The sequence below is a fragment of the Cygnus atratus genome, chromosome 1 (genome assembly GCF_013377495.2).
Source record: "Cygnus atratus isolate AKBS03 ecotype Queensland, Australia chromosome 1, CAtr_DNAZoo_HiC_assembly, whole genome shotgun sequence".
Taxonomy (NCBI): Eukaryota; Metazoa; Chordata; class Aves; order Anseriformes; family Anatidae; genus Cygnus; species Cygnus atratus.
The window spans coordinates 66530266-66557167 of NC_066362.1; the positions used below are offsets into that span (position 1 = coordinate 66530266).

At 44.1% G+C, this 26902-nt stretch overlaps 2 protein-coding genes across 3 annotated transcripts in view; both read right to left on the minus strand.

Moving 5' to 3' along the window:
• The window catches only part of LOC118250051 (aldo-keto reductase family 1 member B1-like), a 35691-nt gene extending 25570 nt beyond the window's left edge, over positions 1–10121 (minus strand). Inside the window, exons 1-10 of one of the 2 annotated variants that reach the window (XM_035550681.2) lie at positions 10043–10121; positions 9584–9751; positions 8699–8815; positions 7362–7439; positions 6672–6794; positions 6056–6156; positions 5784–5865; positions 5177–5260; positions 4334–4416; positions 2908–3591 (exon numbers count right to left, since the gene is read on the minus strand). In XM_035550681.2, the coding sequence (XP_035406574.1) occupies positions 3549–3591; positions 4334–4416; positions 5177–5260; positions 5784–5865; positions 6056–6156; positions 6672–6794; positions 7362–7439; positions 8699–8815; positions 9584–9751; positions 10043–10105 (942 nt within the window). In that variant the 5' untranslated portion in view covers positions 10106–10121 and the 3' untranslated portion in view covers positions 2908–3548. Of the gene's footprint in view, positions 1–2907; positions 3592–4333; positions 4417–5176; positions 5261–5783; positions 5866–6055; positions 6157–6671; positions 6795–7361; positions 7440–8698; positions 8816–9583; positions 9752–10042 lie in introns of those variants that run through there. The other variant, XM_050715496.1, reaches the window with a different exon arrangement.
• A 2219-nt stretch (positions 10122–12340) lies between these two features.
• On the minus strand, positions 12341–18199 carry LOC118250123 (aldo-keto reductase family 1 member B10-like). Its single transcript, XM_035550864.2, has 10 exons — positions 18134–18199; positions 17569–17736; positions 16929–17045; positions 15588–15665; positions 14826–14948; positions 14249–14355; positions 14004–14085; positions 13728–13811; positions 13175–13257; positions 12341–12722 (listed from the first exon to the last, which is right to left on the minus strand). The coding sequence occupies exons 1-10, from the start codon at positions 18197–18199 to the stop codon at positions 12680–12682; spliced, it is 951 nt and encodes a 316-aa protein (XP_035406757.1). The 3' UTR covers positions 12341–12679.
• Between the last annotated feature and the right edge of the window lie 8703 nt (positions 18200–26902).

Genomic DNA, 26902 nt, shown 5'->3' on the forward strand with positions numbered 1-26902 from the left:
AGAGGCAGCACTCAGCAGTGCTGAGTCTCGCTGGTTGTGCCTCCCCATGACAGGCCGCAGGCTGCTGCCACCACTGCTGGCCCCATGGCAAGCACCACTTCTCTCTGTGCTGTCAGAGCGACTCCTTTGGCAGCCAAGAGAGCCTCAGAGAGGCCCTCCGGGGGAGCACCGTGTCCCCCAAAATAGTGGGGGCCGACCAGCCTCCTGCAGAGAAACCTCAGCACATGCAGCCTGTGTGGTTTTGGGAGCTTTCAGCCTTCCGTTCCCCCACAAATGTGGGATGAATTCAGCCTTTGTACATCATCACAGGAGAGAAAAGTGGGCTGTTCTGTGGGAGTAATATAGAAAACACTGTTTTAAAAGAACTTTATTTTGAATGTTGGGAGACATTTCTTCTAATTTATTATTTTTTTTAAGTTGCAGACTACTGGGTTTTTAATGAGTGGCATGATGTTCATCACATTGTCCCTCTGTTTTCAGGCAGGTTCAGACAGTGTTTCAGAATAAAATGTACAAGTGTATAAATAAACAATAGGTGGCCTGTAATTGCACATTAGAAGTTGGCTTTAAAATGTTGTGGATAACAGTATGCCATTCCGTTGAAGGTGTCACAGCACAGTGAGGAAAACAAACATTTACCTGCAGGATCCACTAGATAGTCCAGGATGTTACATTAGGGCTGCCTGGAAGGCTTTGCTGCTTGCTCGCACTTGGAGAATTTAGTCAGGTATTTAGTCCATTAATCCATTTAGTCAGAATTTAGTCCATTATTTGGGAGTATAATATTGCATTTTTCTCTGGGTGCCTCTCCCACAGCAGATGTCCAGGTTCTTTGCAGCGTCGTGCTTTTTGCTCCACTTACCTGAGGGCAGACATGCTAATTGGTTGTCTCTTTAATCTTCTTCCTGGTTTGTGTCAGCACCACAACCATCCCCAGCAGGATGCGATGTGTTTCAGTTGTATCAGAAAACAGTTATATAATGCAGTGTTTACCCTTCCATTTTCCAGATTCCTTCTCTGTAAATGTGCTCAGTGTGTGCTCAGTCTCTTGGGGTTTGGTTCAGGGGTCAGTGAAATCAATGGAAAGCTTGCAGTTAGCCTGAGCCTGTTCCTCAGTTCTGCCAACAGTATTAAAAGCAAGCTGTTTGCACAAGAGTGAGAACTGCCAGGGAGGTGGGCTAACTGGTGTTAACTGGGCTCGAAGAGAACAATTTTCCATGCCTGACCTCTGGCTTGACCTTAGTTATTGGCAGGAGTTATATGGACTTATCCTGACAAAGATAATCTCCCTCCAGAGAAGTCACCCTAGTCTGAAACTTCAAAATGAGCATCCATATCTTTAACAGGCAATCCCTTTTTTTGCTGATGAATGCTAATTTTTACATAGAAAAAAAATTTTTGAAAACGACATGGTATGCCATGCCTGTGATCTGCTGAGAGCAGCCGAAAGACCAGCTGAAGTACCAGTTTGCCTCTGAATGCTTGAACTAGTGCTATTTTGCTGATGATTTGTTAGTACCAGCAGTGTCACGCTTCAGTGCCAGGTGTAGGAACTCTTGGTGTAGGAACTGCCAGAGTCAGCCAGATTTTGTATGGGGGCAGTACCAAAGTGAACTGGTGATGCCAAAGAGACAGATGATGAGACTAGGTGGAGAGCACAGATGGAAAATAAAATTTGATCTTCCTCTTATTTTCTCTTGAGATTTTTGTCTTGCTTCCTCTGCAGGCAGTTGATGTTCTGCATAGGCTGGTGCTTGGTTTTCCTCAATCATTTTTTGATTGATTCATTTTTTCCTCAATCATTTTTTGAATGAGACATGTCTCAGCCTTTTAACAGAGGATTTGATGCAGATTTGCCATTTTGCATTGCTGTTTGGGGCTATTGGTGTGGGACCTCATCATGCCGAGACACGTGAGCCATCAGGTCTTTCTCTCAGCATGGCTGGGGTTGTCAGACAGCGGTACACCTTTGGGAAAGAAGTACGGCACATGTCACTGTGTATCAGCTGGCCTGGGAAATCATGCAAACTGCATGCTTGGTAAAATGCCCAAGGGTTCCTTACAATGAATGCTGGAGATAAGGAAGTCTGTATGCGTGTGAGGAAGAATCTTATCTGATCAAGTGCAGTTTTGTACTGAAGCAGGATGCTTATTCAAGTTTGCTGACATTTGGATTCAATAATCCTGAACTACCAAAAATCATAGCTTCAGGAGACGAGCAGTGGTTCGTACCAGAGAAGAGCAAGAATCAAGATGACAGAAGCAGGCAAGTCCCTGTAATCTTTACCGACAGGAAGGCTGCCTGGGGGCATGTGGCCATGAGGGACAGGCTTTTTCAAGGAAACCACCCTTACTCCTGTGCATAAATGAGTTACAGTTAAATGAGGTCTGTCTGTTACCATGCCAGTGTAGCCTGGAGGGAACATGATACTCACTTCAGTGGAGTGCATCAGGCTCTGAGCAGCTGCTCAGCATCAACACTTCACTCCACCTTGAAACCTCTACTTCTATGCAGTGTTAGACATCAGCATAATGCTGCCTCCTCTGTTTCTCTCTTCTCCCTCCCTCACTGTTACTCTTGTTATAGGAAGTGTCAGCACAGGCTACCAAACAAATCAGTCTGCAGCAGTACCACCATACAGCCTTCCAGGTTTTGGTCTCCTGTTGCTTCTTGCTATGCAGCCCATACTAAGGCACATCATACTCTACTGATCTTGTCCGCATTGTTCTGTCAACCAAAGCTTACTATACTGAGGTACTCAAATCTTGATCAAGATAAGATCCTAGAGCTCCAATGACATAGTTTAAAATGTATAATTGTTTCATATGGCAAACCAATGCCCTTGCACAAAAAAAAAAAAAAAAAAATCGATTTTTCATGTTAGACAAGAGCTCCCAAACCATCAGTAATCTGTAATCTTTTTTTATTTTAATTTTGGATAGTATACAAATCCAAATGTGATAGTATACAAATCCAATCAGTGTTCAGTTTTGGCCTGTAAAGGATGTGACTGCAATACAGCCAGTATAAACTGGTATGCATCTGTAGGTCCAGACATTTTTCCTATTTATTCTTCTTTTCAAAGAGCTTTGGGCTGTGCTCTGCAAGTGAAGTTAATCATTGTCTTTCATCTTCAGGCAATGATTATATAGTTCATTCTTTCAGGATATATCTTTCTTCTGTGCTCACATATCCCTACCCTACAGGGTTAAGTAGTGTTGATACTAGACAGGATTAAAAAAAAATAAAATCAACTGCTAGTTCATTCTTAATGTTTTCTGCTTTGCTATTTCAGCCAGGTAAACACACTTATCTAATGAGTAGAGAATTATCACAGCCAGTTATTACAGCCCATATTTTGTTCTTTAGAACAATTTTACTATTTTCTTCTACCAAAGAAGAAAATCCCAAACAGTCACTGAATATATATACTGTCTTTGCTGACAGGACAGATACAGTGTGTAAGCTACATGGTGGACCACCCCAGGCAGTGGTAGAAGCTTGTTAGGCCCCCTCCTGCAGGCTGGAGGACAGGATAAAACTATCTTCAGTATTCAGCATGGAAAGGGTACTCCTTGTGATTTTTGCACCTGAAGGAAAACAAAAGATGAAAAATTACTTTCAAGGATAAAATAAATGCCGTACAAAACTACAGCAGATGTGTCACTTGTTGCGCAACAGCAGAATTAATTTGAGTGTCTTCTGCTTTTACCAGTGTGCAAGTGGCACACAAACAACATATGCAAGTCTTTGCCTGTTATTCAGGCAGTGAGCATTTAGAAGTCCTGGAACCAAGTCACTTCTAGATTTAAAAAAAAAAAAAAAAAAGTTCACACTGCTTACAGATAAGACAGCAGTTTGTGGCCTTTCAACCAAGGCCTTGTCTGGATATAAGTTTCCATGATGCACATCTGCAAGCAGCAGCTCATACTGCAGTTTAGATAGTCATTCCCTCCCCCAACCACCTATGAAAAGCTGACATCAGTTTACTATGATCTCAACAACAGAAAAATCATCATGAGTTTAAAACTGCCTAATGCTCACTTCTCTAATACAGAGGTAGCCAAAGTTATTAACTAGAACCTTCCTTCTAGAATTCCAGTTACACACTTCCTGGAGAAAGAAGTCACAAGTACATACTATGACTTAGGCTTATCCTTCAGGCAATACAGTGAAGATATACAGCTACTAAGATGCTAAATAATAGATGTTTAGTCTCCCTTATGATTTCAGATTTCAAAAACATGCCCAATTTAAACAATTACACAAGCACCTGTGAGTTCAGAATAAAGGGTATTGAAAGGAGTTTGAAGGAGACAATCTGTCACTTACATGACCATTTCACATATTCTCCAGTTTCTGTTTAAGCTGAGAATGGTTGCCATCTCCTCTTTAGTCAATTCAAAGTCAAATACCTAACAAGGAAAAACAGCTGGAAATCACCTCTTTGAACAAATCAGATTGGAAGCAAGATTCACAAAATTAAAGAACAAGTCCACAGGGGAAGGGATGTTAGAAATGGCTTCACGAGTGTGGGGAAAAAGGAATTCTCTTTGCATTTTCAAGACAAAGGGGAAAACAAAAAAACATAAGTTGCAGTTACATGCATCAGCTGTTCCAAGCAGCTTGGTGTGCACTTGGTGTTGCAGGATGCTTCTACTTGTGGGTTGCATTTCTCTCCAATTCCAAAGAAACATCTGGAAGACTTCCATATTCCAATACATCCAGCTATGTTTCTTTTGAAATCCTGACGTCCCAACATCAGGAAGACACCACTGACTTAGCAGTGAGAGGAGCAGTGTGCTTTACTGACACCAGTATTCTTGACACTGCTGATATTATACAAAACTTTTTTGGCATGCTACTGCACTTGGGCTCCAAGCAAGCCCTGATGCCAATTCACCTACAGTCTGCAGAATAGGAGACTGCATGTCAAGGTTTTCAGCACACTGTTTCCAAGACCTCCATCAACCTCTCTTCACCAATTGCACTCTTCATTTTAGCTCTAGTTCAGCCCTCAGCAGAGTATAGGTAAACATGCAGAGAGAGAAAAAAAAAGTCCTCGTTTTTGAGGAGGTCAGCTTGGGAAAACTAAGAAAGGATCCCTGCTCAATCTGCAGGGGGAAGGGATGCCATCCCTGCAGGGCAGTACCCAGGCCACTTGTAATCACCCACCTTGGAGTTCTCCACAATGCGCTGGGGGGTGACGGACTTGGGAATCACAACCACATTTCTCTGGATCTGGAAGCGAAGGAGAACCTGCAAGAAGAGACCACCGAGTCAGACAGAAGGCAGCTCCTGTCGCCACAGAGGCTGAGCCTGTTCAAAAGCTGCTTGCCTGAGCGATGGCTACTTTCACAGAGCTGCATTTCAAATCACTCCTGTCTCTGTGGCCTAGGTAGCACTTCCTAACAAGCAAAGAGAGAAATGGTGGAGCCCCACAGGGGAAGCCTCCTTTCCCATCCAGCTTTGGGACAGTCAATTCCTTTTCTTACCTCGTGGACTTTCAGCAACCTATGTAAGGCTTTCATTATCTGCAACAGGGCTTGAGAGTGGAAGTAACACCTTAAGAGGGCTCAAAAATCTTTCTTGTTGAGAGACAAAGATCTCTTTAAAGCATATGCAGGTTGCTTACTATGCAGCCTGCAATATTGCTTATTAACACTACAGAAGACATCCATAGTTCACAGGGAACATACACAGGCTCTGTAGCCTCTCTTGAGGTCTCTTTTCATTAAGAATTGTTACAGGAAGCAGTAGCCATTGTCTAGCACCTACTTACCTGTGCGGGAGTTTTGTTGTGCTTGGCTGCAATCTCTTTAATCTTGGGGTCATCCAGAACGGGAGGCTCCTCTGGCGTGGCCCTACAAGAGTGAATAAGTAGGGAACTGCAAAGAATCACTGCAGAGAGATTCTACCCAGCATGATTTTTTTTGGGGGGGGAGAGAGATGTGTAATTGTTAGATGTGTGTATGTACACATACATGCCCCATAACTCTTCCAATTAATCTGAATGATTTGAACCAAGAACACACTAACACATTTATAAGTTACCTGTCAGGGCGCCCAAGGGGACAGTATGCTGTCACAGTGATCCCCTTGGATTGGCAATAGTTGATAAGCTTCTCCTGGGAAAGGTATGGGTGACTCTCAATCTGCCAACACAGGAGCACAGACCAACAGTTGCAGAACTACTGTTATGTCCCCAATACTCCAGCGACTTTTCTGAATCTTAATCTCTCATTTACAGGCTGCCTTCATCTTACCCTGCAGGTGGTCTGTGTGATAACAGAAGCCTCTAATTCTATAGGGCACCACCATTTACACTGACTCCTTATTTGCTTTTTGGATTTTGTTCAGAGGTTTCACAAATATTGATTAGTCACAGAATACCTCTCGTCTGGGTTCTTTATCCTCCCAGAAATAGTGTTTCACCAGGAAAACAAGGAAATACTCCAACTTTGTTAAAAGTGGATTAGCAAGGTGAGGAAGAAGAGTATTCCCGTTCTTTTCATACCCAGAAGTATTCATAGAGTGGGATTTAAAGTACATGCTGCGTCCACTTTGTTCTCCCTTTTTGTCATATCTTTGTTCAACTGTAATCAGATCTTTATAATCCCTGAATTATAATCCCTGAAAACGAGTCACCTGAGGTTGCTTAGAAGCTTACCTGGTTGTTTGCAGGCTTGTATTTCAGTCCTGGCTTGTTCAAGATTCTTTCAGTTTGCTCACGGTTAAAGTTGGAGATGCCAATGGCTTTTACCAGACCAGCATCCACCAGCTCTTCCATGGCCTAACAGAAAGAGGAATAAAGTCATTATTCAGGTTTCAAGACAGGGCCTGAATACATTCTTCCTGATGTTCCTTCTTGCTTCTCATGAAGGGCAAAAAAGAACTGCTTGAGCTTGCCAAACTTGATTCTCCTGGGGAAGCGTAGGTACTGGTAATATTTGCACCATGTCCTCCATTGCACCCAGCCCCAAATCTCATTTGGGAAGACTGAGGAATTCACTCTGAGTTCCACAAGGAAAAGCGCACCCCTAGTCTACAATCCACTACTGTGGCAGCACTGGAGACCTATGCTGTAGGACGATGGCAGGATCACAAACTATTCTTCATTTCTTCAGAATGTATTTGAGCAGTTCAAGAACTGCATGAGAACAATCATACAATTGTTATGGCCAAGCAAAGAACTTTTTCTGACCTCAGCCTGCTCTGTAGCTCCCATGAAAGTAATTTCAATGTACTTCTGTAAACTCTTTACAACCAATTCTGCATCCATGCACTAACTATTCTGTGACTACTGAATTAACACTACTGAGGACAGCAGACGTGATTCTGACACTGTGGCTGTGCTTACCTCCCACGTATGCAGAATATCAGCATTGCTGGGTATAGACATGCCTTTGTCATCTGTAGGAAACAGCTCCTCTCCTGCCTGTTAGAGAGGAAGAAAATGCTTGCAAATCTGTTGACAAGTTTGCCTAATACCATAAGAGCTCAGGATCATGATAGCTTAAACTTCCAGTGCAGGTAAGAATATTAATTCTTGTCTATAATTATTTCTTCCTGCTTGAGAAAGCGAGGAATTTAAGGTATGCTTGCCCAGCAACTACCCTAATCAAGGCAGATATTTCTGCTGGGCCTCTCAAAACGATGACTCACCCAAATACCTGCAGGGAAAGAAACCACTCAGAACCATGGGCTAGAGTAACATACATGGTCACTTCATGAATTGTTCATTTTCACCTCTTAGGAAGATTTATTTTTGCTCCAGAAGGGCATCAGGTGGGGCCTCGTTAGGTACTGAGTACATGTAGCTTTGGTCTCTACTAAATTAGATATGTTGAAAAGAGGTATTATGTACTGTGACAGTTATTCTGTAGCAAAGCTCAGTGTAAAGCTGCTAATACCGGAAAGTTAGAAAAGCCTTTGTGTACAAATTACATAAAGACACCTAGGCAGAACTGTGTTTCACAACTGAGTTTGCTGCTGCCATGAGACAGCTTCACTTTCATGGCTTTGTTGACAAAGCTAAAAAGGAATATGAAATGAAGTTGAGCAACTCCAAAGCAACAGGTAGGACGGAGGCTATTCACACTGTAGCAGGAAGGAAAAGCTAAGATTACAAATAATTAAACTGAGACATCTACTGCTTTGGTTATCTGAAAAAACTTAGCTGCCCCCCCCGCTGAAGTCTCATCTTTTGAAACACAAGGTTTGTGGAACAACACTAGGGCTCCCACAGCAAAGGTCAATACAATCTATACTGTACAACAGACTTGGTGGTTAAAGACAGAAATGGAGAACAGAAACATTGTTTTGCTCCAATTCTGTAACATGCAGTGTAAAGAATTTGTCAGGCAGCAAAACGTAGCCTCCCTTCCACAAAACATGATTTTCAGAGTATACTTGGGAATTGTAAAAAGAAAAAAGGGAGAACAGCACAGCTTATGCATGCAGCTGGGAGACATGCCCTAGTTTTCAGGTCTGTCATTCCTAGGATGACAGGGGTATGCAAGCAGCAGTCTCAGGGATAGAGATCAGGAGCCCAGCTCACATGGCCAGAGTAGAGCTGAGCACCAGAGCAGTACTGGTACATGCAACAGACACTTAGTGAGAGCAATTATTGGGCTATAAAGCCATACAGGTCTTCAAAAACACCAGTCACGAAACAGCACCCTACTATTACTGTACCTTCAACCCAAAAGGCCAGTGCATGAGGTAGAGATCCAGGTAATCCAGTTTCAGGTCAGCAAGAGTCTTCTGGCAAGCTCCTTTCACCAGAGGTTTTTCAAAAAACGTGCACCACAGCTGGAGACAAAAAGCCAAGCCATGCCATGAGCTGCTGGGTTAAAGCCCTCTGATGTCCTGCACAAGAGAAAAGCACTCCTTCTTTGGAAGGCAATGTGGAATTAAAGCTACCTATTGCTCTTCAGACAGGGCTTGCCCTATGAGCAGGACTGGACCATAACAGTAAGGGCAGCACGTACAGTGGCACCACATGTAACTGAATAGGGTCACAGGCAAGGAAACCTCTGTTTCTATTAGGGAAGACACTATTTATGCCATCCCCTTTTAGGCAAGGTCTGCCTTTACAGTAGGAGGCTTTTAAATGAATGCAGATATCTGTCAGACCTGACTATGCATGAAACTCCTGCATCAGTATCAGGTAATGCCATGAAAATGCAGAAAAGCCACAAAGATGGAACCAACTCTACCCAGGCAAGAAAGTGTCTTGAAATCCAGCTAAGTCTCCCATTTTCCTTGATAACCATGGGAAGTAAAACCCAGCAATCACACCTTCCTTGGGACGCATGCAGAACAGATTACATTGTCCCAAACCTCAGCAAGGTGCCATTGCCACATTGGTTCTGCCAACCCAATGGCTGCAACAAAAACCCACTGCCAGTGGGCAGCAGAGACTCAAGCGACATCACTGTGGTGGTAGTGATGGGGTGGAACGAGATGTGGTACTGGGAGCCCGACCACAATTCAGTAAGGGGTCTCCAAGCCTTTGGTCTCCTACCATAAGGATGCCACGGGTGAAGGGGGTCTGCCCCAAGGCCCCCAGGCCCCTACCTTGCTGACCACAAAGAGCTCCTCTCGTTTCACAGCCCCTTCCTTGATTTTCTGCTGGATCCCGTCCCCAACTTCGTTCTCGTTCTGGTACACGTAGGCGCAGTCGAAGTGGCGGTACCCAGCGTCGATAGCGGCCATCACCGCAGCTGCCACCTTCCCTGGCGGGGACTGAAGGGGAAGGAGAGCACCTGAGGAATGTCCACCAGAACACACACAGGCCTTGCTCCCAGTAAGTCAGAAAGCCAGGCAGCCATCCCACCAAAAACAGCCCCCCCAACCTCCCTTACCCTCCCCCCAAATAAACCCCACTCGCCCACCCCCCAAAAATCCAAGACCACGACGAGAAACAAGCAGACAGCCGCCTTTCCCCATAGCACCCCGCAGGCCGGCAGCGGCCCGGTGCCCCCACAGCCCCCCCATTCCCTGCGGTGCCGCCCGGACCCGGTCCCCCCCGGCCACCTTCCACGTTCCCAGCCCCACGGCAGGCAGCCTGGCGGCGCCCAGCCTCACGCAGCCCGCCATGGCCCCAGCTCCTGCACGGGCCCTTTACGGGAGGCACCACCCCCGCGGCGGCCCGCCCCGTGAGCCCGGCAGTCAATCGCCGCCCGCGCCTCGCCCCGCTGCCATCGCCGCCCAATCCATTATTTATTTTTTATTTTATTTTATTTTATTTTATTTTATTTTATTTTATTTTATTTTATTTTATTTTATTTTATTTTATTTTATTTTATTTTTTATTTTCATTTCATGTCATTTCATTCTATTCTATTTATTTTTAAATACAAACATCCTCAAGTCCAGCTGCCAGACCACTCAGGCGGTTCAGCCCCAACCCAAAATCAAATCACTCTGGGAGGAGTTGCAGTGCCTGCCTGCCTGCCCCTTACCCTTATTAAAGATGTTTTTGCTAACGCCTAAACTGAAATGGTAACGCGAGTTGTGGAGAGCACGGCTGGGAGCTGGGATTTGACCTTTTATAATGAGATTTTTGTGCTGCCTCCTTAGCAGCCTGTCGATGTCCTCCTGCAAAGGCCAGTGCTTGGCTTTCCCCAGTGATCTCCTGAATGGGAGACATCTCTGTTTTTTAACAGAGCGCTTTGGGCATAAAATTTGCATTTTCCATTGTTGTCTGAGCCCTGTAGGCATGGGTCTTTCCCCTGATCATGCCAAGACCCAGGACCGGTCCGCTCTCTCCCTCCTGAAGGTGTCGCTGGGGTTACCAAAGACGGCAGGCAGGCCTTTGGGAAAGAAGCCTGTGATAAAGGGATGCTGTCTCGCTACATGGTGTGCCTCAGCTGGATGCTTGTCAGGCAGGAACACAGACAGGAGGCTGGAGGCTGAGTGCAGTACTGAGGCCTTGGCCTCCTTCACGCACTGAGCTCAGATCAGGATCAAGCTCTGAGGCACTGCCACAAGCGTCTCAGCCTCTTGCCAGGAGGTTTGCTGAAGACTCATCCCTGATAATTCCAGTATTTGGCTATTCATCTGGTGAGCTGGTGGCAAACTGCGTACTAAAACTGAAACTCCAGAAATGAGACTGAGCACAAGCCCTTGCTGTCTGTGGCAGACCCAGGGTAATTTGCCAGCCCTAGGCAAGCAGCTCTGCTCCTCATCCTGCAGCTCTGACACCCAGACCTGGTTCAGCCAGGTGCCTGAACCCCTCAGGTGTGTCCTTGCCTTCAGTAGGTTCTTGTCTGTGCCCAGAGGTGAGAGAATAGACCCTACACGTGAGAGCAGGGAGGCCCTTGGGTTTGGGTAGACCGGGCAGTAAATGCCTATGCTGGCCCAGGAGCATCTGGATGGGTTTGTGTGGCTGTGCTCAGCAGCGATGGATCCACAGGGAGCTGGAGCAAGAGTCTGAGCAGGAGCTTTCCAAGAGAAAGAGGGTGCTTGTGAAGGGTGGTGGAAATTCTCTAAGTCTTTGGCTCCCACACCACAGTAAATATACTCTGGGTTCAAAAATATGGCATATTTTTTCACAGGATGGATGTCTTTCCTCTGCCTGGAGATAGCTGAGGTTTTCATGGGCTGCTTCCTTCAGGAAGCTGAGAAACAAGGGGTCTTGGATTATATGTTTCTGAATTGAAAGTGGAAATGTGGGAGAGGTCTTCAGGTGCCTCTTTTCTCTAACAGAAGGTGTTACGATCTTCCCGCTAAACCCAGTATAGAACTTTATAGCCGTGTTTGGGCACCTGTCCAGCAGGATGCAGTGGAAAGGAAGAACAACTGACAGTAAACACTGTCCTTCAGCACCCCTCTTAAGTCAGAAATTAAAGGGGGTAAAATGCGTGCAAGACAGTGTTATTCAGGAAACCTCGACTGCTTTGACAGCTTCTAAGTGCAAGGCGAGGAGGCTGTGCAATTGATCCCTTCAGACCTACCCACAAGCAGCCCATCTCCCCTTGCCAGGAATACTCTGGAGCAGGAGTGCATGGTGAAACGAGGTGCCAGGCTCCATTGTCCCTGGCTTGCTGAGACCTGTGGCTCCTCATACATCCTCTGGGGCTGGAGAGGCCAAAGAGGGCAGTGGGAGAAGGCCTGGCAAGGCTTCTGTGAGGACTGGCTGCCCACTAGCTGTGGTCAGACCTGTCTATGCGTCCCTGGGTAGGCAGGTGAGAATAGAGCATAAACATTCATACATGGTTTATTTAACGCCAAAAAGAATTTTTTTTTTCCTTGACCAGTCTTTCAGCCAGTAATGTTTTCACATTTTATTTTTATTTAAAACATGGGACACTTCTGATGAAATGCTGGATGTGTGCTTTTTCTTGTGGTTTCTCAGCCTCTGGTTTGTGCTGGTACAAGGCTGAAGGCACTCAGTGAATGGTGGTTCAAGCTCCTCATCTCCTGCTTAGCAGTTCTGCCCAGTCATTTCAGTAATAATCATCTCTTCTGATAAGCAGAAATTATTACATCCCACATTTTGTTCTGTAGAACACTACTCTTTCCTTCTTCCAAAAATAAACAAAATCGATGGAATAAGTATCCTTTGACTTCAGTGGCAGAAGCAAGGCAGATGCAGTAAGAAAGCTGGATACATAGCTCAAAGTTGGAGGAGACACCAGAGGTCTAGTGAAGGCCATGTTACAAACATCTTCAGTATTCTGCATTGAAAGGGTACTCCTTGTGAGTTTTGGCCCTGAAAGAAATCAAAAAGGGAAGTTTCTTTTCACGGATGAAGTAAATGTTGGAAAGAGGCATGTTTGGTGCATGGAGGAGTGACCAAGGGAAAATCTGAATTGTGTAATTGCAGGAAGAATATGTGGAGATATGTGTCCTCATTTCTCTAATACAAACAAAGGCAAAATGCTCACCCAGCACCATATTTTGTAGTTCAAGTTACAGAGAGTCTCAGGAAAACTGAATTCAAAATGAGTATTTTGTTGTTGTTGTTTTGGTATTTGTTTTTAAAATGAAAATATTAAACCTTCTCTTGAAAAATTACTTTTTGGGACAAACCAACTATGATTTGAATTAATTATTTTTTTTTAATTAACTGAATTTTATGCTTCCCAGTAGCTGTGACATAAACATTCTTGTAAAGGTTATTCAAAATGTAAGACTTGGAAGTAAACAATCAGTGTCACTTACAGTGCCATCCCACAGGCCCTCCAGTTCCTGTTAAAACTGAGAACAGTTGCCATCTCTTCTTTAGTCAATTCAAAGTCAAATACCTAACAAGAGAAAAAGCTGAAAATCACCTCTTTGAACAAATTGAACAGTGTGAAGACAAACAAGATTAGACAGCAGATCCACTGTGGAGGTTTTCAGTCATGGATGAATGATTTAAAAGATAGAGGAACAACTTTTTTATGTACACAAGAATGATTTTACGAAGATTGGTTTTTCTATATGAGACTTTTCTGCCATTTCACTGCTCTTGGTCTCCAAGCAAGTTCTGGTTAATCCTTAAACCACAAAGCTGCAGAATAGGAATCTTCACATAAGCCCTGTTCACCTCTTCAACTGTAGCAATAGATTAGCCCTCAGCAGAGTATAGGTAAACATGCAGAGAGAGAAAAAAAAAGTCCTCATTTTTGAGGAGGTCAGCTTGGGAAAACTAAGAAAGGATCCCTGCTCAGTCTGCAGGGGGAAGGGATGCCATCCCTGCAGGGCAGTACCCAGGCCACTTGTAATCACCCACCCTGGAGTTCTCCACAATGCGCTGGGGGGTGACGGACTTGGGAATCACAATCACGTTTCTCTGGATCTGGAAGCGAAGGAGAACCTGCAAGAGACCACCGAGTCAGACAGAAGGCAGCTCCAGAGAAGGCAGCTCCTGTCGCCACAGAGGCTGAGCCTGTTCAAAAGCTGCTTGCCTGAGCGATGGCTACTTTCACAGAGCTGCATTTCAAATCACTCCTGTCTCTGTGGCCTAGGTAGCACTTCCTGATAAGCAAAGAGTTCAGCACCAACCTACCTGTGCTGGGGTTTTGTTGTGCTTGGCTGCAATCTCTTTAATCTTGGGGTCATCCAGAAGGGAAGGATCCTCTGGTTTAGCCCTACACAGAAGAAAGAAAGACCAGTGGCAAGAAACCTCCATAGAAAGAGCCAACCCAGCAACAGGAATCTGTATCTTGATGAATGATTAATGGAGCACTTGTAGTCTCAATGCTTCAAGTGTAATCCCTGCCAGCTCCCTTGCAAAATGGAAGTGCGTCTTACCATGGCCTGTCAGGAGAGCCAAGAGGACTGTATGCTGTCACAGAGATCCCTTTGGACTGGCAATAATTGATCAGCTTCTCCTGGGTCAGGTATGGATGGCATTCGATCTGAAACACAAGAGTACAGAGATTGACAGTGGCAGAACTGTTGTAGTATTGCTGTGCGCCAAAGATTATTTTGTAATACAGCTAGAGGCTGCCTTTTGCCATGGCTTATCATCGTTGCCAATGGCGTGGGTGATAATATGCATTCTTAGTATTGAAGGCACCTATGTTTATATGAAGTTTCTATACAGTTTGGCTGCAGGGGTTTCACAAAACATAGCTCTGGGTTCTTTATTCTTCCAGAAATAATGTTTCACAAGAAAATACTCCAGCATTTATAAACAGTGGTTCAGCAAGGTGAGAGAAAAAAAGTGAAGTATTCAAGTCCTTTTTGTACCCAGAAATATCTATAGAGCAGGATTTAGAGTACATGCTGTGTCCACTTTGTTCTCCCTTTTTCCGTATCCTCATTCAACTGATCAGATCTTCATAGTCAATGAAAAATGTTCACTTGAGGTCAGTTACCAGCTTACCTGGAGGTTTGCAGGCTTGTATTTCAGTCCTGGTTTGTTCAAGATTCGTTCAATCTGCTCATGGTTAAAGTTGGAGATGCCAATGGCTTTTACCAGACCAGCATCCACCAGCTCTTCCATGGCCTAACAGAAAGAGGAGCAAAGTCATCATCTGGTGTACAAGACATTCCTGAAGATGATTTGATGTGGATTGTTTCCCTTTATGGAGAAGAACAAAATAACTATTTAGGCTTGCTATGTTCACTAAGGGAAGAATGGGTGCCATCTTATCCAAGCTCAAAGTGTCATTCCAATTCACACCAGGTTGCATGAGGAAAAGAACAGTGATATTCAGTAATCTGCTGTCGTGCAAGAACTGGAGAGTTATGCCCCAGGCTGTAGGCGAGATCACAACCTAAAATGTCTTTATTCCTGCAAAATGCTTTTGAGCGGTTCAAGAACTGTGCAAGGACTGCGGTGAAGGCAATTTTACAGTTGTTATGGTCAAGCAAAGAAGATTTTGTAATTTCAGACTGGTCTGCAGCTCCCCTCAAAGTGATTGTTTAGTTCACTGTGGATTAGGCACTTGGGTAAGGTGCTCAGAGAATAGTAGTACTGACTAAGCATGCAAGTTTTGAAAAGCTACCTTGTATTACTTGATTTTCTTCCAAAAAAAATTACACGCATGAGATGACACAGCTCAGTGACTGCTGAACGCAATGAAAATGTGGAAGAGACTGTCAAGGACAGAGAAAGCTTGACTCCTGCTGTGGCTGAACTTACCTCCCATGTCTCTAGAACATCAGAGTTGCTGGGTATACACACACCTTTGTCATCTTGGGGAAACAGCTCCTTTCCTGCCTGTCAGTGAGGAACAAAAATGCTTGTAACAATCTCTGTTGGGAAGCTAGCTTTGTAAGGAAATCAAATAGGAATATAAGGAGTTAAACTAATAGTGCATGAAAACAAACAAGCAAACAAAAAAACCCCCCACACATTAATTCTCATCATAAGTTAATTATGTTTTCAGTCATATATTTTTAGTTTATGCAGGGTCATGGCATTTTTGCCATCATCTGATCCAATAAAGGCAGGTGTTCCTGCTGGATCCATCAAAATGATGATAAATAAAATGTATGCAGGGAAGCAATTTACTCAGAACAGTATTCTGGAGCCTTACATGTGTTCAGTTCATATATTGCTCCATTATTTATTGGAAATGTTTAGGAATAATAGCTTGTTTTTTCATTTTTAGAAAGGTGTATGGAGGATTGGTTTTGATCCTGCGAACCTTAAAGTTCTAAGTAGATTTGCTAAAAAGGGACTGTGCGCACAGACTTTCCATTGGGAGGCTCACTGTTTAAGTTGCTCTGTTAGGAAAATTTGAAAAGCCTGTAAGTAGACACTATGGACAGATTGTTTTGAATGATTGGAATTTTCTACTGACGCAACAATATTATGCGGGAATGCAGTTTCACTGGACTGCTTTGTCTGCATAAAGAAAACTTAAACAATATTGAGCATACGAAATGAAGCTGAAGAGCTCAGAAGCATTAGACTGAACAGAGGTTTTCATCTGGCTGTAGCAGAAAGGAGAGGGTAATGCTAGGTATATACACAAAGTGACATATCCTTTGAAGCACATGCAGTATTAAGGACTCGGTAATTAAGGACAGATATGGAAAACAGAAATACTCTTGCTCTGTGGTTCTATAACCTGCAGAAGAAAGAATTTCTGTCAGGCAGCAAACTGTAGCCTCCTTCCTGCACAGGGTAATTTTGAGATTAAAATACTTTGGATTTGTAAAAGGGAAAGCAGTGTAACTCATGCTTGCAGCTAGAATATCTGACCTGAGTGCTAGGTCCACCTCTCCCAGTATCAAGAGGGTAGAGGATGCCGTGCAAGCAGCAGTCTCAGCATCAGAGTTCAAGAGCCTATCTCAAGTGGCCAGAGTAGAGCAGAATGAAAGGCACCAGAGCAGTGCTGGTGCACGTACACAACAGACGCGTGATCTTTCTGGACTGAAACAGCAGTAGTGGTGTAAGCATGACTGGCAGTTCTGAAGTGCTCCCCCATGTGGGAAATTCAATGTAAGAAAGTCAACGGAGTTGCTGTTGCTGTACCTTTAAGCCGAAAGGCCAGTGCATGAGGTAGAGATCCAGGTAATCCAGTTTCAGGTCAGCAAGAGTCTTCTGGCAAGCTCCTTTCACCAGAGGTTTTTCAAAAAATGTGCACCACAGCTGGAGACAAAAAGCCAAGCCACACCATGAGCTGCTGGGTTAAAGCTGTCGTGTGCTGTCCTGCACAGGACAGGAACACTCTGTTGTCTTTGGGAGGCCATGGGGAATTAGGACATCCTATCGCTCTTCAAAGGGGGCTTGCTCTGTGAACAGGGCTGGCTTTTGACACTGCAGGCTGTAAGTGTGTCCACTACGGCAGGACACGTGATCAGATAGGTCTGTAGTAAAACCTCTTATTGTGAGATTACATTTGTGTAGAAAAGGATGGATTTGCTCAAAAGAAGTTTTCTGTCAGATTTGACCATTTATACATTTCTTGTAAAAAATTCAGATGTCAAAGTCATGAAAATATAAGACAAGCCACAAAACAGTGGTTGAAATGGGCCTTAACCAAAGTAAGAGGTAACTTCACAATCCAGCGAGGTGCTTCATCCTACACTGTAAAGTTTGTTCTAACGCTTAAGCTTCCTACTCTGAAAATAGCATAGGCAAAGCATTCCCTCATTCCTGCTTTGATCCATACCTTACTGACGACGAATAAGTCTTCTCGTTTCACAGCACCTTCCTTTATTTTCTGCTGGATCGTTTCCCCGATTTCGCTCTCATTGTCATAAACATAGGCACAGTCGAAGTGGCGGTACCCAGCATCAATAGCAGCCATCACTGCAGCTTTTACCTTACCTGGTAGGGACTGAAAATAATAAAGGAATCTTAAGAATCTCAAAACAATACATGTTAAATATCAATTTCCTAGCAAAATAAGAATAGGAAAACCACCTTACCCTAACCTACGCGAAGCAAACCCCCCCCATTTCTTTCCTTTTTTTTTTTTTTTTTTTGTGTGTGTCAAGAACAGTATTCCTTTCAGAAATGGAATACCGCACAGTATTCCTTGCAGAAACATGGGCTCCTGGGCATGATGCCAACCCCCAGCCCTTTCTCCACAGCCCCACTTGCACAGGCTCAGCCCCGCAGGCAGGCAGAGCAGATGCCCCAACGCCAGGACACTGCTCCACAGCTGGACCAGGAGGAACCGAGTTTTGTGCAGGGGGCTCTGCAGAGCGGCTCCTTTTCTCTGAGGCTGTTACCTTCCAGGTGCCCAGCCCCAGGAGGGGCATCTTGGCCGTGGTGTTCAGCTGCACGTAGGTCGCCATGGCTCCGTGTGCTGCCTGGAGGTGCTGCTGCAGCTGCCTCCTGCCCAGGGCCTTTAATAGTGACGGGTCCTGGCCCAGGGTGGGGGAAGACAGTGGAACTGCGCCTGCGCTCCAGGTTCTCCTGTATCCAGCAACAAGGCTGTGGTTTATTCACTGTAAACTCAACTCACCCCGGTTAATGTGCAAGCTGATATCAAATAAAAATCATTGTGGTGATCACCTCTGCAGGAAGTGCTACAGCACACTCTGCAGACCTTTCCTCCCAGTACAGTTCCTTATCAAAAGATGAGGGCTGAGGGCAGCTGTGCCCTCCTCGGGTTTGTGCTTGTGCAGGGCTTGCCCCTGCCGCACCTTGTCCCCATGCCACTGTTGCCCGTGTGTACCTCGCTCTTGATACGCGCGGGGCTCTTGCAACGCCCTTTTGAAGTTCACGCTGTTGGTTACCTCACCGAGACTGTGTTTGAGTCAGTGGCACTTCACCCCGTGACTTGGCATTATAGTAAAGCCGGGGGTGCCCTCAAATGAGTCAGCAAACAGGAGTCCTGAGGCAGGGCACGAGGCCGCCTCAGCTGGGTACCACAGGCCGAGGCAGGGCCGGGCCCACCATCCAGAGCCTGCAGCGGTGGCGGTGTCTGGCACTGGGCCCCCCGGCAGAGCCCGGAGACCCCATGTGCTGGGGCAGCCGGGCGGCGAGAGAAACCTCGGCATGGTTTTACAGGGGAAGAAGCTGTTCCTTTCCACCCAGACACCCGGAGGTGGTGTTATCTACGCTTTACAGACTGGGACGTGAGGCATGGGGGAAATGTGACGTGCTGAAGGGCATGCGTGGCGAAGTTGGGAAGGAAAAGTAGGTCCTCTTTTTTTTAGGATCTTAACAGGCCCGTCCTTCTTCTGGTAAATTCCAGAGTGGCCTATCTTTTCTTTTCAGTTTTAGTTTTTGCCATTTTATTTGTACAGGCTACAGGCACATCACTATGGGTTGTTTTTAATGACCAGTGCATTCATAGAGGAGAGTTTCACAATGCAGAGAGAGATGAGTGTAGAAGAGAAAAGGTGACCTATAGCTACAGGATCGTTGTAGAAGTCACATAGAATTAGCGTCACAGACTAATGCATCCTTCTGCACAAAAATAACACAGGAGCCAGATAATGGATGGAAGAGTGTATTTTAATGTTTGCACACATGGGGGCAGAGTTAAACTTGTGTGTGACAATCGCTGCTTTTGAATTTCTTCAGTAATATCTTAGCAGATGGAATTGCATATTGTGTTCTGAAGATTTTGTAATAATGAGAAGGTGGAAATCTCTCTTCCTAGGTCCTTTTGCTAAAGAGAATAAAAAGAAAAAAGAATTGAAGGTGGCTTACATTTGTAAGGAATATAAGGCACCAAAATTTTCTGGTAGGGTCTCAAGAGACACAATCTGAGTTCTGAAGAGGAAAGTAGCAATTATCACTAACATACCGACTTTCTGAATTGTTTGATCCTTAAATTGGAAAAAAAATTCTTTTCTTTGCTGTGTTTTCCACTGAAATGAGTGAGACTGCTTCTCCTGCTTGAACTCATTGCTCTGTCGGAAAAATATTCCCAAACAGTGCTTCTAGGAATTGTTATGCGTGGGGAGGAAATCCAGTCTGTTTTCCACCTCTTCTTAACCAGGCACTTAACTTACAATATCCCAGGGGAATGTCGTGTATCCCAGGGGAAGCAGAAAGACTGTCCAACATCTGGAATAGTTAGATTTTTTTATAACTGATAGCACTCGAATGTGTTCAGCACCTCCAGCTTGTTTTGACTGCAGCGATCAATGGGGATTGTGGATTGTCTACAGCTGTTAGAAAGGAACACACATGTTACAGACTTGGGGTGTCAAGTACACATTTGTGTCCAGAGCCTACTTCTGCTGGGAGATCTGCTATTGGTTCAATGGGACTGGAGCAGTACGTTTGATAAAAGGTACACCAAGAGCATCAGCTGTGCCTTTCTTCAGCCAGTCAAACGCCAAACTCCGTATCACTTACTTTATATATTGGCGCTGATGTCCTCAGAGTGGATGGATGTCAGGATTTCAGTACTGTGTCTGTTCTCCAGCGCTTTGGCACCAGACATCCCTGTTCCCTCTGCAGCGCACAATGCAGTCGTGGTGATGGCTCCAGCAGTGAGAAAGACAAAATTGCACAGGATTTCCATCACAGTGCTGGCCTGTGCATGCTGGCATCTGGGGGAAAGAACCAAGGACAGCAAGAAAAGTAAGAACTGACCTTTTCCCAAGCACTTTTCCCACTCTGTAGTGTAAATGGGAAGGCTCAATTGAAGAGCTGATTGATCAGGGGCTGGGATATTGTGCCAGGCTGAGAAAGCAGAGCTGCTTACAGTGGTTTATGGCCTTTTCTGTATTTTTCCTTGGTGCCGTTGTGTGACCCTGTGGAGAGATGAACTTCCAAGAAGCAGCAGACACATTCTGACACTACCACAGCACACAGAGCTTCAAGTGATATGTTTCGGCTTCCAAGGAAGCCCCAACAAGTCTGGCTCTGAGGCTGTACTAGAGAATACTGCTTTAAACAGAGGAAGCAGGGGAACTCTGGAACATGAGCTTCTAACTATCCTGAAGAGAAGCCTTTTAACTTAGCAGAACTGGAGGAAGCTAAAATTTTAGCTCGGTGTTAAAAACGAGGTGTAACTTGCCAACAAGTGGGTACCTGAGGGCACATGAGGCAGGAAGAGAGAGTTAATAAAACTGTCAGGCAGCAGGGAGCAGACCCCTGGAGGCATGGAGGAGGTGTTGACAGCAGAGAAAGGCAAAACAAGGCATGTTCACAGTATTCCCAAAGTATAATATGGTTACATTTTCTTCTGAGTCTTGTCTACATGAAAATCTTGTGCTGTTTCATTATGCTGATGCAAATGCCTTTTTTGGACACATATCAGTTGAAGTACGTTGTATATTGCCTTAACTTAAATCTATTCCTACCACTTCAGTTGAAACAGTAGAAAGCACTCTTCAGTAAAATAACATCTATCCTCCCACAGAGTTAGCGTTAATTTAATAGCATCAGTTTTTGAGCTGGTTTAATTAAACTGCAACTTCCTTGCACAGGCCAGGACTGGTTGCCGCGGAAGGCAAGCATGCCAGTGTCTTGCGTGTCTTTTCTCAAACTCATAAAAATAAAGCTCCTGATAATAGACTGGAGAGGTGGCTTAATGTGAGACCGGCAGATTCTTTGCCTGATCTTCTCCAAGTCAATCCCTGTGAAAAGAGCAGGTGCCAAAGCATCAGCAAAGGCCAAACCTCCTCAGTTCATCCCGTGGAAGAGTGGGCTTTGCAGTGAGGGTATAAGCAACTGAAGGACAATAGGGAGGACACCATGGCCAGACTCCAGACCCAGTTCATCTACAAATTGAAAATTTGCTTGTCCCACACCTACATTCCTGTCCAGTAAATGTCTGTCGGTAGGCATGGTTATCTATCAAAGGAATGAGATTTTCCTCTCTCATGTACACAGACTGTAAGTTTTCCAAAACTCGTCACTTTTGAGAACAGTCTGCTATTTTTCTTGCCAAGTGGAGGCTATTGTCCTCATGGAAAAATATTTTCATGCTCCATTTCAAGTTTTAGCAATCAGCTGTGTCTAGTTTTGACAAGAAAAGGGATGCTTAGAATGCTTTAACAGCGGAGGAAGGTATGTTTTCCATTTGTGAAACACAAATGTGTTGAAAATATTTTCCTCATGTTTGAAAACCAAAACAAAACGAAGCCCACAGTAAAAACAATGAGTTCATCTTGATTAGGAACAACATGAAAAATACCACTGTGTAATTGTTCAGTTAGAGCTGTATGGAAGTTGCTTTATAACCTGAACTCATACACAACGGGGGAACCCGGCTGTTTTAGCTAAGTCACTCGTGTTTTGTGAATGTGTGGGCAGAGCCTCATGTGGTCTTTCTCCTGTCACACGGCAGGACCCATGGACAATGTGAATATCTAGTGGGCATGTGGAAGGTCCAGTGATTCCCAGAAAATTTTGACTCATTGTCCTTCACTAATTTCACTCTATGCTCCAGGCTTGCTGCAGGGTTGGTCAGATGGGCTTCTGCTCTTTCAGCATTGGTCTTTTCCAGGGTGTGCAGGGAGGAGGCCACGAGCTGCAAATTGTTCTGGCAGGATGCTTCCAGCTATTGTTTTGCCTGGGGACACTCACTCATAACCAGAACATGTGAGGAACCTGAGGGGCTGAGAAGAGGTGATGGCCACACGTGGTGTGGGTTGCTGCAGAAGCTGGGAACGTAAATTTGGCCTGCGTGTGCCCTCAGCAGCCCTGGTGAACTAGATGAAACTGAGCAGACCAGAGGAAGTGGCTTCTCTGTGTCTAAAGTTTCTAAATACCTGTGAAAGGACATGAGACCTTGGTCAGATGGCATAGGCCTCATTTTGTGGTATCCTTCTAGAGGTACTATAACAAACAAAAGATAATAGTTCCTTATCAGATACATGCTACTTCTGCAAATGCCTTCTTAAGAAGGGCAGGACCATACTGCCTGGGATTTATTTTCACAGATCCACTGAGTTGAGCTCAGTAACCTATTTGGTATGTTTTGCACAGAAAGAATAATGGCAGCATTACTTAATATTTAAGTAAGTACTAGACCCATTCAAATCGTCAAATGTTGGCTTGTGCCTAGTGTCTCTGGGAAGCAGAAAAGTTTGGCATTTTTTCTAATGTAAAAAAAGAAGATGCTGAAATATAGGCAAAATATTTTTTCCAGGTTCTGTGGACGGCTGGATCTGATGGCAATAGAGAGGAAAAGAGTGATCCCGTATTAAAAAACAACAAAAGTCAGACACAAAATGATTTAAATTAATAGATCTCCATGTGAGCAAAGCAGGTGTGAGACGAAAATTAGACTTGAAAAATTCTGGGAAGTTGGAAATCTTGGCTCCCCATCCAAGCATGATATTTTTGCATGAAAGGGAAGTCCCAGCTGCCTTTCCACTCATGCGGCTTTTTCATTAAAGAAATGGAAGGGGCGGGAGGGAGCATGAATTAACTTGTGATATACAGCTGTTGATTTAGGGACTTAACTCCTAAAGTTGCCTGGGAAACAGTCCTGCAAAACAAAGGCCTGATTTTTTGGCTTTTGTAAGTCAGGGGCAACACCACAGCATTCTGAGAAGTTACAGTAAGGTAGAACGCTGTGACTCAGTCCTGCTCTTTTTCCAACCAGGACACACAGGGCAGATTTTTCACACTGAAAACTCGTTTTTTTTTTTTTTGCTCAATTCAAAACCAAACTAAACATCAGTCAGGCTTTTTTTTTTTCTTTCTTTTTTTTTTTTTTTCTTGTAAACTGGTATCTGCAAGAGAGCCACATACCATGGAAAGAAACTTAGAGCAGCACGGGACAAATCTTTGTGATTTTTTAGAGTGTTTGTGAGAAAACAGACATTATAATTAGAGATGGAGACAGCTCGGCACAAGCACACCCACAAGTTCCTGGTTAACCTACTGGTCACTGTAACATGGAAGTAAAATCTGCTAAGCAGCTCTTTAAAGATGAACCGCTAATTTCTAACAAAAGGACATTAGCACAAGCAAACTCGAATATGTCTCTACATTCTCTACATTCTCTGTTCTCTACGACACTGGAGATCCTTTTTTTTTCTTTTGGTTATATTTGCCCAGATTCCTACGTGCTGTTACCATGCTCTAGTATCAGCAGTATCCAGTTTGTTTTTTAACTAACTTATCATGCCTTCACTAGACACCACGCTGCTGCTTTCTTTTTTTAGAGGAGCCCCTTTTGAGTTATCTCTTCATAGACAGTTTTTTACTGACGTCTGATGTCTGCAGCACTTTGTTTATCATGGCGGGGAAAAAAAGCAGATTCATCATGGGATTTCCCTCTCTTTTGATATTGATACAGTAAGTTAATTTGTACAGTCTTGTGACTAGAAAACAGTGAAATGCCCCAAACCAAAAGCTGCAATGTAAAACTCTCCAAAAACAGAAAAATTCAATGAGCTTTGTAGATCTTCAGAATGCATTTCTTGGTTTAAAAATGGGAAAACTTTTGGTTGTGAGAAAGAATTTTGTTCTCCCAGATGTTGGCATCCTGTACAACTTATTTTAGAGCTGTTCTGGGGCTAGAACTGTACCTGTTAATGTGGGCTGGATACCTGCATATCTTTGCCTTGAAGGAGTACAAAAGCAATTGCCAGGCCAGTGTCTGAGACAAGGGGGAGTTGCTGTAATCTCCTTAGCTCTCTAAATCGGTGTTTTAATCATCTTACATTTACTTTAGAAAATACATCAAGTGTATCTAGGCATACAGGATGTGTTTTTGGAAAAGAAATTAGACAAGGTAGAAAAGTGCTGGAACGTATGCCATTAAACTTGAATGTTTTCCTTCAGAGCCTTGGGATACACACACCTTACTGTAGCATCTAGGCACCTGGTGTTTGTGCTAAGGTGGTTGTCTGAAGATGTCTCAGGGCTGTTCTCATTTACTGTTGCAATGGTTTTGAGGGCAGAGAGAATGTAAGGTTTTCCCCATGTGTATGATTTCAACTTGGGATATGCAGAAATAAAATAATTTTTTAAGTTAAGATTTCAGATGAACAGACAGAAGGCATGTTTTATTTCAGAAAAGTGTTCCAGAACATCTCCAGGGACTCCCTTCATTCCTCAAAGCACAACCAATTAATACTTCAGACTCACATTACCAAAGCCTTGCAATAGGGGTTACATAAATTCAATTCCCTGTCTTGGATTTGGAATACGATGCAGCACATAGCAGCTTCCTTCCATCTGTTTTGCATATAATGAAATGAAGGCTTTGATGTATTTTTTTCCTTTTTATCAGTCTATCACTTATTCCGTACTTCATGATACAGAAAAACATATACATTCACTTAAAGACTAAAGCTACAATGCTGGTAACAAATGTGAGATTACTTTGAGTGCTTACCCACTCAATCCTTTTATTTGAACAGATTTTTCTCCCAGGCAATGGAGTTAAAGTAAAAAACTCCAACCAACTAGAATACTTTACTTGTCTTCCACATGGATTTACACTTTTGGTTTTGACACAAGGAGAAACCACTCAGATGCGTGAAGCTATATATTGCCTCCATACCCAAACGGGATGAAAGCCCCACTGTATTTACAACTGAAAGCACCATTGTATAAGGCACTAGCAAAACAGAAGGTGAAAGAGGCCATTTGCTGAGGAGCTTAAATTCTAATTCAGTGACTAATTGGTGTGTGGGGGAAGCCTCACTGCTCTGTCAGGTATACCCCCAAGTTTTAGTTAATAACAGGCTTGGGTTAAGATGTGGTTGTGTGATATATTGGCAAATAGGGGTAGGTGTGTGATGAAAAATTACTGACGCATAGGCATGCATGCATGAGCCAAAAAAATGTTGAGAACCACTTGTCTGATGAAGTCAAGATGCGGTGAGTGGCTGTAACAAAAAGACAGGTGTAGGACTGGTGTGTCCTTACTCAGTATGTGCTCTCTGAGCTCTGATGGAGAAGGCTTTGTTGTCCTTGTACTATAGACCAGAACCTGGTGTGTAGAGATGTATGAAAAAGTTCAGGCCAACGGGAATGTGCTGTGGTCTCAGGGACAAGGGAAAGCTTCAAGTATGTGAATGCACACAGGTTTTCATGGGACTCAGCTAAATAAGAGGGTTTAGAGAACAGGCTTGGGTGAAAATGTGATGCTTGTGGACTTCCTGCAAGATAGGAAAAGAAAATGAAGGTGATTGAGAAAGCAGTGAATAAAGTGGTCATTTAAACCAGAATAACCGAGTAAGCGGAGATGTGAAGAAGAGGCAAGGAGGCTGAAGGCAAGTATGGATATGATGGCTGTGGTATATTGTAAGGAAGGGTATCCCTCCTGGGTAGCACTGTCCTGCCAACAGGGAGGTTATCACACAGACCTCTCCCAGACCTCTCTCAATACAAATTTGGCCTTGTATGGAAGTGGACCATCAGATAAGTGGCAGAGAAATGATTCAGTCCTAGAAATGTGAGACAACAATAGCATGGATAAAAGACAAAAAAAGACAGGATCTGGAACTTGCGTAGAGGAAAACCCGTCAAAGTGTTGAAACTGGCCTGAATGTACGCACACATGCAGAAATAAAGGGTGAGGATTTCCTGGGCACACATCTGGGTGGCAAGGAGAAAGGTCATGTTGCTGGCAGCAACCAGAGGAGGAAGGGAGTGGGGACAACCTAGGAGGGAAGACACGATTTCACATAGTAGAAAAACACCCAGGAGGAAGCTTTGGAGAGAAGGTTTAGAGTTATTAAAGAATACGAGGATTTGATTACAGAAACTTCTTTTGAAGATGAAATTATTAAGGAAGTCAGCTCATATATCAAATAGCGCTAAACAATGAGCTCAGGGTGTTCTGGAAATTACTATGGGGATGTCTGCAGTGCTTTATGGCAAATACACGATCTAGCTTTGAACAAAAGAACTGTTCTCTGAAAACGTATCAAGGGCATTGAGCATAATCAGTACAGAATCCTCCTGTTTGCCACAGTTTTTGCCAGTCATTTAGCTGCCTTTCTTCTTTCCAACCCTGTTTTCTTCTGTGTCTGCCTCGCTCAGATCCCAGCCGTTCTTCAGTGCGATGCAGTTGTTCTGGTGCCCAAGCAGAAGCTTGTGTGTTGAGGAAAGGAGTTCCCTAA

Bases quoted from the DNA above. Each gene is read 5' to 3' on its own strand.
- LOC118250123 (XM_035550864.2), bottom strand. From the start codon at position 18,199: ATGGCGACCTACGTGCAGCTGAACACCACGGCCAAGATGCCCCTCCTG. The intron at 15,666-16,928 runs GTACAGCAACAG...CCTCACTGACAG, and splicing joins ACTGGCCTTTCGGCTTAAAG to GCAGGAAAGGAGCTGTTTCC. The intron at 14,086-14,248 runs GTAAGACGCACT...TCTTCTGTGTAG, and splicing joins GGCTCTCCTGACAGGCCATG to GGCTAAACCAGAGGATCCTT.